At 34.8% G+C, this 12,777-nt stretch overlaps 1 protein-coding gene across 1 annotated transcript in view; it reads right to left on the bottom strand.

Moving 5' to 3' along the window:
• Positions 1-12,777, bottom strand: part of MAOB (monoamine oxidase B) — a 112,624-nt gene that overhangs the window by 66,846 nt on the left and 33,001 nt on the right. The window contains exons 2-3 of the mRNA XM_011380023.2: positions 9,491-9,585; positions 8,381-8,518 (exon numbers count right to left, since the gene is read on the bottom strand). Coding sequence (XP_011378325.1) covers positions 8,381-8,518; positions 9,491-9,585 — 233 coding nt within the window. The remainder of the gene's footprint in view (positions 1-8,380; positions 8,519-9,490; positions 9,586-12,777) is intronic.

The following is a 12,777-nucleotide window of genomic DNA, read 5'->3' on the forward strand; positions in this document are numbered from 1 at the left end:
CTAATAATACAGGGGGGAAATAAAGAAGAAAAGACTGGATTTAAAAGTGAGAGGAGTTATAGTTCAATGTATAAGGAGCCTAAGAAAATATTTTCAGGGCAAGTTTATTGACCTGGTTCTCTTTTGAAAAGAATTTGTAAAGCTTTATCCTATCTGGTGTCTTGCCATTTAAATTCTTACTTGGTAGTAAGAATCTCCAGAGCCTATTAGAAAAGTTTGTTTTCAAAAGAAAAGTAACAAACTCTAGTCTTCCTATCAAAACATCTTTAGCATCCTCAATGTATCATAACAGCCTCGTTGGTGAGAATAATGTTAACCAATGTCTTCTCTTATCATCTTTCCTCTTCAAAAGCTCAAAGTATTAAGCAGGACAGGTACACATATCCTTCTTTTGCAAGTGAAGAAATCAAGGCACGAAAGCATGAATAACATGCCAAGGTCACACAGAAGGTCAACAATGAAGTGTGTGTGTGTGTGTGTGTGTGTGTGTGTGTGTGTTATCAGGCACTGGGAAAATTCTGCAGCCCAGTAATACCAGGATAAGAGCCTTGGAGGTTTTGCATTTGAACAGCTGTTTTGGGATCTGGACTGTCTAAACTCAAGAGGTCGAAGCTCAGTCACTAAGCCACGCTGGAAGCAGCTTGGTTATTGTTAATAGATATGTAACCCAGGAGACTACTGCCTAGGCAGGTGAGAATCACAGAGATCTTCTGGAAACACTGAGCTTAACCTCTTCTCATAGACCACGAGCTCTCAAAAACAGAGACTCTGCCTAATTACATTTTTAAAAATAAAAATGAGAGCTCTTTATAAAAACTTTGAGCAGTACTATATACAAAGAAGGAGGCAACAAATTACTTCAAACTGCACCATCCAGGTTTAAAAATAGCTATAACATTTGTAGCACGATATCCCAAACCTCTTTATAAGCATCTATAAGATAGTAAGATGGGTGGATGGTTAATATGGATGAACTAAAGAACAAATGGATGATTGAAAGAGAGAGGAAGGGGACAAAAATGTAAGGAAGGAGAAAAGGAAAGAGGGAGGAAAGGGCAAAGAAAGAAATACAAATATCTGAGAATCGAGTCATATTATATTTGCCTTTTTTAATGAAATAAATGTACTGGAATTTAATGAAAGAAACACAAACTGAAGTGAAGGAAGTGCTAAACTTCAAATAAGTGTCGCAAAACCCCAAGAAATAGTAGTTTCTGAAAAAGTCCTGTGGCATAAAGTCAAAAGATCATAAAAATCATTGAGATTTGAGGGTTTTTTTTTTTAAATAGCTACAAGTTTAATTTTGTATAGACTGATTCCATGCTATGAAGGAAGATTTCAGTAGCACTCGCTTTTCTTATATTTCTTCCCTTCTCACCTTCCTCACTTTCTGATTTTATAGATTATATACATTTTTACCATATAAAGGTTTTTTTTAAATACAATCTGTAGTAAATTCTGTACTACAATCATAATTCTTCCAATTCTTTATATTTAAATCTTTATTCAAATGCATTTCATGTTTAACACCAATTCACTAAACCTTATCCATTCCTTAGTTCTTTATTTTGAGCCATCATTTGATGATCCCTTAAAGTGGAGTGCTGCTATGACAAAATTTTAAGTTGTATGCCATTGGCTTGGAGTGGACAGCATGCAGGTGGCCACAAAAGAGATGTCACATGATTTAAGGGTAGAGAAAGTGGTAAAGCATTGGCAAAACTATTGCCTGGATAATTTGAAAGAAAAACCAGCTACTTACCAACCTTGAAGCTCTAAAAAAAAAAACTGTTGGAATGTTAGTAATTGTTGGCTTTTACTTGTAATACATTTGTTTTCAGCAATGGTGTAGCTCTGGAATTAAGCAGCCAGGATTAGAAATATTAAATATTCCTTTCCATCAATTATCAAATTTAATGAAGCTGCTATCTTTTCCTGATTTATTTGTGACATGGGAATCTCTTTTTTTTTTTTTTGCTTCATTTTATTTAGTCATTTTTCGTATTTTTTGTTCATTTCCTTTTATATTGAAAAAAGAATCTATGCTCCCATAAACTGTACCCCAAATTGTCTCAAATTAAATTATTTAGTCCAATGTCCTTCACAGTAGTAACCTATATTAGATGCTCAATGAATATTGGATGATTTGAATAGAGTATAGATGCTTAATTAATAGTAACTGATTAGCAAAATATCCACTATAATACAGTGTTCTTATGAGAGAATATTATATGTCCATTTAAAATGATATCTACAAGGAAGTTTTAATGACGTTGGAAAATATTTGTAAAATATTCATAACTGAAAAAGCAGACCTAAAAACTTTTTTTATGTGAAAGTATAAAAATAGGAATCCAAGAATGTTAAATATAAAGAAAATATGCTATGTGTGTGTGCATCCGTGTATATAATCTTGAAGTACAAATAACAGAACAGTTTTTCTTCCTACTTCCAAACAAGTTTTTAAAAAGTGTAATGAGGAAAGTTGAAAGGATATGGGACTTGGGAAAGAGCCAGTGGAATAACTGTAGTCAATTGTGGAAAATTTTAAGGAAAGGAGGATCTCAAACTAGTTTTTTCCAAGATGTGAGAGTATAAATTTGGCAGGAAGGTAGGCAGGAAAGCCAGTTGCTGGGGCTCAGAAAGAAATGCCAGAAAGTCTCACATCCAGGGGACATTCAGCTCTTTACTGTGTATTCTTGGCACTCGAAGACCTTGGTTTATACTCTGACCCCATCACTTCCTGCCACATGCAATTAATCTCTTTATAGCCCTTATGTTCTCATGTGTTAAATGGGGATAAAACTTCTAGTTCACAACTAAATAACTTTTAGTTATTTGGGACTCACATTTATGAGGCCCAAATAAGATACCACGTGTGAAATCATAGTTTTTAGATGTCCAAACCAAAGTAATGTTACCATTATTATTATTTTCTGATTGCAGCAGAGGCCAAGGGAAAAGCATGAGCTCTGTGATCAACAGACCTGGAATCATGTCTAAGCCTTTCCACAGTCTGCTACTGCTGAGGGAGTGGCAAGGAAGGTTAACACATTTAGGCCATCTTGTGCTTCCTGCCAATCCTTCAGTACTGTAGGCAGCTGAAGCTCTTCGACCTTCATGGTCACACTTATTAGTCACCATCCTTTGGTGAATTGGGCCCCTGTCATTACAACTCCTTTGGACTATTTGGCCATAATAACACAGTATAAAGGGTGTAAAATGTTGTACAAGATTTAAGCTACAGGCTTGCTTCTTTTAGCAAATTTCACCATTATAACTGAAATCTATATACTCTCTACCCTCCACCTCCAGCATAATTTAAAATTAACTCTGTTACCCACAACTCTATAAACTGTTAAATTTATCCAGATGTGTTTGTGCTTGTACATAGAGGATATTTACTGATTTTATCATCTTTTAAGTTCCAAATGGAAACCTTGGTGGCCTAGAATAGATTCATCTCATATTCCAAAATATTGCTCCAAATCCAACCATTGAAGGCATAATTTTCAGCAAATTATTACATGCCAAAAATCCACCTGTATTTTCTAAAGAACACAAATTAATACTTTTTATTTCCAGAATAATTTAACATAAGCTTCAGAATGATCACTATACAAATGGGTTTCACTTGCTAAAGAGGAAATTACTGTTCTCTGCATTTTTTTTTGGAAACAAAAATCTCCCATGATGATAAGCTGTATTTCCAACAAATAAGAAATTAAATGGGTGAAGAGAAGGTTCATAAAGCTCATCTTGGCTAGGGCAGACTCTCGGAGCCAAGGAGCTCTGTGTGGCATGGGTGAAGTTCATGTGAAATGGGCAGCTGTTCCTGAGTGAAATACAAGTGTTTGTCTAACCTGTTCCTGGAGACTTTTGTCATCATGAGAGAAGCAAGTATACCCTGGACTTTGATCCAGGCTTCCTTGGATTAACAGGGTTGAAGGTAGAGGCATGGAGAAGGGGGTATTAAGAGCCCAAAGAAGATTGGATATTCTAGTCTACTATCAGGGAGATGCTGAGGTCCTGCATGACAGGGCAGTTTCCGTTTGCCAAATATAGTGATGATTTGAATATTTTATTTCTCAATATTTTGGCTCCAATTTTGTTGCTGTTCCCCAGTTCTGAGAGACAGTTTAGCACCTGTGATCTCTTCCAAGAAATTCACTGGTCTTGTAAATAGAAATTTAGTTTCCACCACCCTCTGCCTTTTATGTGCTTTTTTGTGTACTGTATTTACAACTGCACTTCAGAGTTCTCAACAAACTGAGGGGCTGTGCCAAATGCTGCCTCTTTTGTGAGGTTGTTTGAGCAATAGCAATTGTAGTAGCAACAAGTAGGCAATATATATGAGATGTCTCTTCATTCAGATGCCTCTTGAAGCATTGAGGCTGACCGCATACAACAAAAAAAGGAACTTTGACAATGAGCTTGGATTCTGCCCACTAGGAAGCAGACTAATACCAGAGCATGTTTTTTTGCAGTTTCTCCAGATAGCTGAAGTTTGGAAATTATTATCAGCATGAAGTTGAACTCTTAATAGTAAGTCATGCTACATTTTTACATTTACTGAACTCTTAACAGATTAGGCCTTCAGGCCTAAATCAGTTTCATGCATACTTTGACTACAATTTAGTTTCAAATTTCAGACTGATAAAATTTTCTGAGACAGAGAAACTTTATTTGCTTAAAATCTAAAGTGTACCAAACTTCAGATTTTCTCCAACTTCTTCAAGTAAAAACTCAAAAGAACAAAAAAAGAAACAACAACAAAACAACCACACACATGTATGCATGCAAACACACATGCATATAATAGATAAAAGAGGCAGAGGCATAAGTCAACATATAACAAGGTTTCTTAAGAAGTTTTTATTTTTTGTCTTTTTCTTTTGATTATGAGATAGTCTTCGAAAGGGAACAATTCTTACAAGTCACTTTTAAGGCATCTAAACAGCTGCCTTCTAAACTATACTAGTAGAAATTAGCATGACTGTAAAACAGATTAAAAACTTTAGCAGATGCTTAACAATAATTGTTAAGCACTAACGGCTGTATCAATATTTTAGAAGTGAGGAAAACACCTAAATTATACAGATTTGAGCTGAAGTGATAACTTTTCTCACTGATAATTAAATTCCAATATAGCTTAGTATCACATCTTTACTTACCAACAAGGTTTTGGAAAACCACATTTTAGCAACTTAAGACAGTAGCACTAAAAATGAATGCACTCAGTAGATATAAACATTTCCAACAGATGGGAGACAGACAGTAAAGAGGCCTGCACATCCCAGTACACCAGGGGTTTCCTGTTATGGAGCTGGCATGAACACACTCATCTATCAGCAGACCATTTCTCCTACAACTACCACGGAACTAGAGATACGGGGAGTCATTTCTTGAGAAAGACGCCCTGTATTTGGATAGCTAGCCTATCGTGAGCTGCTGTACCCTACCCCTTTTGTGGGTAGCTCATTTCATCAGTTTTAATCCCAACCAGCAAATCCAAGTTCCTTAACCTAATGTTATTAACGCTCTGCATAACCCTGTCTTCCATCAATAATCATATAACAAAATCTAAAATGTAGATTTCTTGAACAAGCTGATTCTAATAGCAGGATCGGATGATATGGAAAGTAGCACACTTGATACTCTCAGGCTTTGGGTTAAGAAATACATGCAGGTCTGCTGAAGAAATAAGTCACAAATATACTATATATTTGCATAAACGATAGTTTGTACTTGGGAACAGTAGTTATTAAAATATGTAATAGAGAATAATGTCTAAATGTCAAAAGTACTGCCTACATGAAAAAGGAGATAAATTTCCAAACTACATTCTTTGGCACATAGTAGGAGATAAAATGTCATAGTTCTGGTCAATAATTCCATAGATGGATGCAGTCATCTGAGACGTTTTTTACTGACTAAAAATGAGAACAATGACATGTGTGAAAAGACATGGAGGATGCAATAGCAGAGAAAAAGGTTTTAGTTTGGGGAGAATTTCTTAGCTATAAGGTCTTTGACATTACTTATCAAGTGGCTCTTCACTGGATATGGCCACGAAGAGGTTAAATTAGCACTTCTATCAAGATTGAAAAAAATCTTTGTTTCATATCCTCATTAGCATTTCAATTGTCTCATTAGTGAGAATTCATTAGAGTAAATTAGTATATGAAACATGTTGGCATAAGCATATGTATATATTTTTAAGTGCATTGATATTCCTCATTTCCTCCAGCAGAGGTCAGAAAATAGCAATATAGGAATATGAAAAATCTATGAACTAAGAAAATATTTTAGAGTGATTTTCCCTAGATAGGATTATGGAGGGAATTTTTTAGTTTTTCCTTACTCACATTTTCTAATTGTATTTTTACAATAAATATGCTTTACTTTTGTAGTAATTAAAAAGCAATAACATTTATTTTAAGTTTTACAAAGAGCACTGTTGGCATATGTATTTACTCTGCATCAAGTCAAAGATACTGCTTAATTATTTATATTTTCATAGATGCACATACATTATTTGAAACAGTCTAAGAAAGCAACGCAGTTTGGCCATCGCTATGAAAAATTATTGTGTAACATCATTTTCATAATCGATGATTGTGAGCAATCTTTTTTAAACAAAGAACTTAATGTCAGCCATGAGATTACCAGAAAAACAAACACCCTGAACATAGCTCCTAACTGCCAAGAAACCCTGCATACACAAAGACAGAAAAATGAATACCATCTCTGGTCATTGCCTTTGTCTGAAGAAACCTAAAAGGGATCTCAGTTTTCTGAAAAGTAAGTCCTTGTAAGTCTTACATGTTAGGACAAGGAAAAATGGAGAAATCAGTCAATGTGACTTATATTTAAAAGCAAGGAATCAATGAAGGATGTTTACTAAGCTCTTCTGATTAATGTTCAACAAATTGCACAATCACCATGCAACATTTTCATTTCTAAATAATGTCTTTTTATCTCCTAGACACATAGAAGCAAAATGAAAAGGCTCATAAAGCAAAATCTAAAGTTCAATCAAAATATTTATGTATGAATTAAGAAAATCTTTTACCTGAATTATGCCAAATTAGATAGATGTGTATTTACTATTTTATTAAATGATTCATAATGTATGATCTGTTATTTGTCCTTTTTTATATTATCACTCACAAATAATATAATTGTGTCAAAATTGTTATGTGAATCAAACTGTTGCTAGCTTCTTCTGTCTTCTAAGGGGATGATTTCTATCGATGAGGAATATGTCTTTATACTGCTCACTTCCACCTACAGAGGCAAGTGAGGGAGAGAGTAAAGACTGAAACTCAAAACCTCTGCCAGTTCTCCTGTGAGACTGGGTGGGGGTGGGGGGGTTGGAGGGGGAGTGACTCTGCTTGTCAGAGAACATCAGTGACTTTTCTGACAAAGACGATGCTTCTGGCAAAACAAGGATCAGGCAGATGTGAAAGAAATCTGAAGACTGGCAACATGGTGGGAGACTGGAATCCACAGGGAAATGTAGCCAGTGAGAAATACCCAGGGGTGTACAGGTCTAAGGGCTTATTAGAATTAGAATGTTCACTATTCAATTCTAAGCTGTTTGTGTTTCTACAATTAACTCCTCCAATCCCCACTGCTCAGAACTCCAGTCGAGTCTGCTTGACTGGATGGTTTGAGGAAAATAACAACAAAGAGGTGAGTTTGAACCTAGGTTGGCACAGAATAAAAGAAAGAAAAGAGTGTGAAGATGTGAATGAGCATAGGTGTTATAGATCAGGAACCATAACCACAACTAATCATGGGAATGTGAAACCTAGTAAACTCACAGAAATCTTGGGGAGATCAATGGAGCTTCCCCACACACACACAAAAAAAATGGAATTTGGGACTTGAGCCACTTTTATGTAAATATCCAAAGAAAAGTCACTTTAGCTGATATATTTTGAAAAAATTTTGACATTTTGATAAAATTTCAAAATATTACATTGGACATGCTGAAAATATTTTTTATAATGTGAAGTCTAGGGAAGTATTTGTAAAACTGTACATAAGTTTTTTTGTATCACATGAAAGAGCTCAAAGTACTCAGTAAATTAATCATAAATGTTTTTTCTCTATTAGTTTTGTTAAACTTTTTACCAAATAGGTAATACTACTTCATCAATTACTTTCCTGAACAGGTTTAGAATTCTCACCTAATTCTACTTTGATAAACAGTGAAAAAATTCTCAGAGTGGCTGAAATACCCTTATAAAATACATATGCATATGCATCATTCATGGATGCAAAAGTTTCTCTGAAAGAACAATCTGGAATTCATATGTGGAAATACCCACAGAGTAGCCTTCAAATCCTTCAAAGGCTGGCCCAGGCTTACCTTTACGTGGTGGATCAGACACTCTATTTCATTCACTTTGTAGGTCTCCAATCCCAGGTCCTTGGCTAACCTTAAGATACGATTCTGGGTTGGCCCAACATAGGATCCTCCAAGGTCCACATATTTAACCATTTGGTTCTGTTTTCCCATGGAAAAATAATAAAAATAATTAGGTGTGACGATGTCATTCCTAAGATTAAAAAGAGTTCCAAAATAAGCCGATTGGCATTTAACAGGTTGTAGACACGTCTTGAGTTATATTCATGAAAAATTGGATTCTATTCTTAACTCCATTCATGCAACGTAACAGTTAATTTAAAGCAAAATTGATTGAACTTTGTATAGGCAAGAGACTTCTGAACCCCATCATTCACAATGTACCACAACATGGCTTGTGTTTTAGTGCCTTGAGTTTATAAGCTATGAATTGTTGGTGAATTTCTCTTTACTTAGTACTTGAGGCTAATTTTTAGGCACCTAATGCTAAATAGAAAACAAGAAAGGAAATAATCACTTCTTATGTGGTTTACTAATCCAGATGTTTGAAAGATAATGTCAGGGAATAACTGGTCATAATTCAAACCTTTGAAATTGCTCTTATGTTTAATAGCAAGTTTTCTATATGGTTTTGAATCAGCTTCACATCCAATGACTAAGGACCGACCTTTGAACAAGAAGTGAGTAGAAAAGCTCCCTATATCTGAATGTGTGTAAACATAATTGGGTATCTATTAGTCAGGAACACCAGAGAAGGCCCTCCTTTTCTGTTTCTTGTTTGTTTGTTTGTTTGTTTGTTTATTCATTGTCTTGCTCCCTCCACCCCAAAGAGAACGAGTTTCACAAGGGTATTTTGTTTTATTCACTGATGTATTTCAGATACCTATTTATTGGTGCAATAATTTACTGGGCAAGTACCAAGTGTCATGAAGTGAAAAGAGAAAAGGGACAGAAGAAAAAGTTGAAAAGGAAACAAGTTGGGATAGAAGCTGTGGGAAATGTTTCAGAGTAATTTTCACTCTCTTACAAAGAGTCCAATGAAATTCAAGGCTTTCAGCAAGAAAAAGAAAAAACTCAGCCTTATATTTCTCTGCCCCATCCTTAATGTCTTACCCTAATAGTATAGGTCCTGCCTCCTACACGGTCCCGGGCTTCCAAAACAACCACATTCAGGCCATTATCATGCAGAAGTTTGGCTGCTGCCATACCTGGAAGAAAATACAATAATAAATCAGAATCAAACACCTTATAGAAACTCAGATAAGCTCCTCATGCTAACAGCCAATGGGAAAAGTCCATGTTGGCTCATCTATATGATCTACTGTTACATTTAACTTATAGGTGGCTAGGGTTTCTCAACAGAGGACCAAATTCCAAGTCTGGGAAACCAGCTGCTATTTGTAGAAAGAACAAAAAGGGTTTATTTTGGGTAAATGTCTCAAATCTTAAAAACAGCTTTGGTCACTATATCAAAATGTTTATCTTTAAGGACTAAATTGCATGGTTATACATCAGACAACACAGATAAAAACATAAGACCATACTTAAGAGAACTATATAAGCCCCAACAGACATAGGACCAAGTGTGACCCCTGACTTCATTTACAAGGTATATCTGAAAAACCAGTAAGTTGCTGGGAGAGTGGGCCTTCAAAGCATGTGAGAGAGTTTACAGTTAAATTGGACATTTAGAGGTTAATGTAAAGTTTTTACAATTAAATTGGATTTTTAGAGGTTAATGTAAAGTTTCAAAAGCAAGGACATAAATTTGACCATCTCTGAAGAATGAATTGACCATTCATTCATCCACTTAATTATTAATGTAGTCAAAAATATTTAATGAATGCCTACTACATTCTCACCACCATAAATTTAGCTTTTAAAAAAAAGCAGTTTTTCAAGGACAAAAACATTGCATAGGAAAGTCTGCCTTTTCAAAGATTAAATAATAATAATAATAATAATAATAATAAAATTAAAAAGCAGTTTTATTGAGATAAATTTACATACAATAAACTTTACCCACTGAGTTTGAACAATGTACAAAGCTTGGTATAGAGTTTATATATGCAGTGTTTGGTACAAGACCATCCTGAATATAGATTTTGATCTCCAAGGTATTAAAATCCTGCATCTTTAAAAGCACTCTGTATTACAATTTAGTAAAAGTTTTCTCAGACGACAGAACTCCGATGCTCTGAATAACGAACTGAATTTGCTCAGTTCCAATTACTTTACTCATTTGCTTTTATGACACCAAACAAAATTAAGGAAATGCCAAAACACTGTGCCTTAGAGAAAAATAAAACAGCTTCTATCTTGTCCCTAAAAAATAATAGTTCTGGGACTTTTAAGCCGCATTAATGTGAAAAAGGGATTCTTATAAAAATACTCATATAGCGCTCACCACATTTGAGAAGCTGAATTCTCACAGCAATCCAATGAGAAAAGGTACTATTGATATTTTCATTTTATGGATGAGGAAACAAGCACAGAGAGGTGTCCAAGGTCACATAAGGAGCCAGCAGGTAAAGTCAGGTCATTTCGCTCCAGTGTCAGTATTTGTAACCACTACGAGTACTGCTTTCCACAGAGCCTCAGAGCTATCCTCTTTGTAGATCATATGTCTCAATTTTTACTTCAGGGAGAAATTACATTTCAAAAGATATTTTTCACTTTATTTGGATCAACGAGTTTTTAAAACACATTTGTTTCTGTGGTTTGATAAGACTCTATGGAACATAAGATATGAGCCTACTGTAAAAGCCATAATAAAAATCCAAGGCTTCATTCACCGCCTACAGACTAATCTAAAAGAAGAAACCCAATTTTTTAAAAAAGTTGAGTTGACATTTCATTATTTGAGTTAATCCATCTTCTGATCTCTGTCCTTGAGGGCAGGGCCAGAGCTTTTCAGTTGGCGGTAGGGTAAGAGTCTCAAAGTCCACAGTCAACCCTAATTTAAGAATACGGGGCTTGGATTTTTAACTCCAGTTTCCTAATTTTACCTTTGTAAGGAAAAAAAAAGAGAAAATATTTCTATTTAGATTCAAAATTGCAGACAATTCAATGCTGTTTCTCTTATCAAGCATCAGTTAAACAAATGAAATATGAAATAAGATGCAGCCATGGTAACAGCTGTTATCAGGGAATTCAGACCTGCTGTGCATGCTGAAGCTTAAACAAAAGGGTTCAGAACAAAATACAACATCACTCATGTACATTACCATTTTATATTCTACAAAATATACTGTCTTTTAGTAAGTATAGTTACCCAGTAGTATCTGATACTAAACATAAACAGTTACTAAAACAAACCAGAGTCTTATCAAACCATTGAATAGAGTTCTATAAACTCATGTGCCTTAAAAAACCATAAATAGAATATTACAAAAATATCTTTAAATAGAGCAATACAAGAGTATGTTGGAAATACCTCACAATTCGTCTCACTAATGTTCATAGGGGGCTATTCAAAATGCTTGTTGTACATCAACTGACATAAACTGATTTGAAAAAGAATTGGCCCAAATATTGGCTTAAGAAAGGCACTGCAATTTTAAGAGGAGGAGATTTTAGGGTACCTAAGAACCTGAAGAACTGGAGTCTGGTCAGGAGATGATTAACATAATTAAGAAATATCTCTCAATATTCCTCAGTGATGACTGGTAAAAGAACTAATGGTTTGGCTGAAGAACGAATGAGCAAATAATTAACTATACAGAGCTGCCCCAAGAGTTCATTTCTATGTCTGTTGTTTGGAACTTTTAACACATTTTGCAATAGAACAAAAATATAAGAGATGGTGCATTCTCTAGGAAGTCCAGAAATTTTAAAATGCAATATTATTGTGAAAAAATCACAAAGTAGCAGAAATACGTTTGCCCTAAAACACTAGACAATGTAATTGTCACTGTTTAAACACTTAAGCAATCATTTCCTGACACAATGCAATAACAGATCTTTTTAAAAAGAAAATATCTACAATAACAGCCACTATCAGAAAGCATTGAGCACTTGCTTTGTTCTGTATGAAGTGCTTTCCACTCAAAGCACTTCTGATCTTCACCACAATGCTGAGAGTTACGATTACCCTCATTTTAAAAAGAAAAAATGGAGGATTAGAGACATTCACTGACTTGCTATAAATTACACAATTAGTAAACAGTAGGGTGAGAGTTCAGCCCCAAACCTGAACTCTCAGCTACCACCCTGGTACCAAAAAGGAAAAATTAAAAGATACACTGATTGATACAAAGTGCCTTAAAATATTCTGCTCCCTATCTGAATGTAAGAATCTTTAAATATCAGTTCTTATCTTAAATGGATATTTAACTTTTGCAACCAGTTTAGGACAAAGCTTATAATCACTTTGTACTTATAAACCTAGTTAAACTTGA

Source organism: Pteropus vampyrus, unplaced genomic scaffold, assembly GCF_000151845.1.
Source record: "Pteropus vampyrus isolate Shadow unplaced genomic scaffold, Pvam_2.0 Scaffold387, whole genome shotgun sequence".
NCBI lineage: Eukaryota > Metazoa > Chordata > Mammalia > Chiroptera > Pteropodidae > Pteropus > Pteropus vampyrus.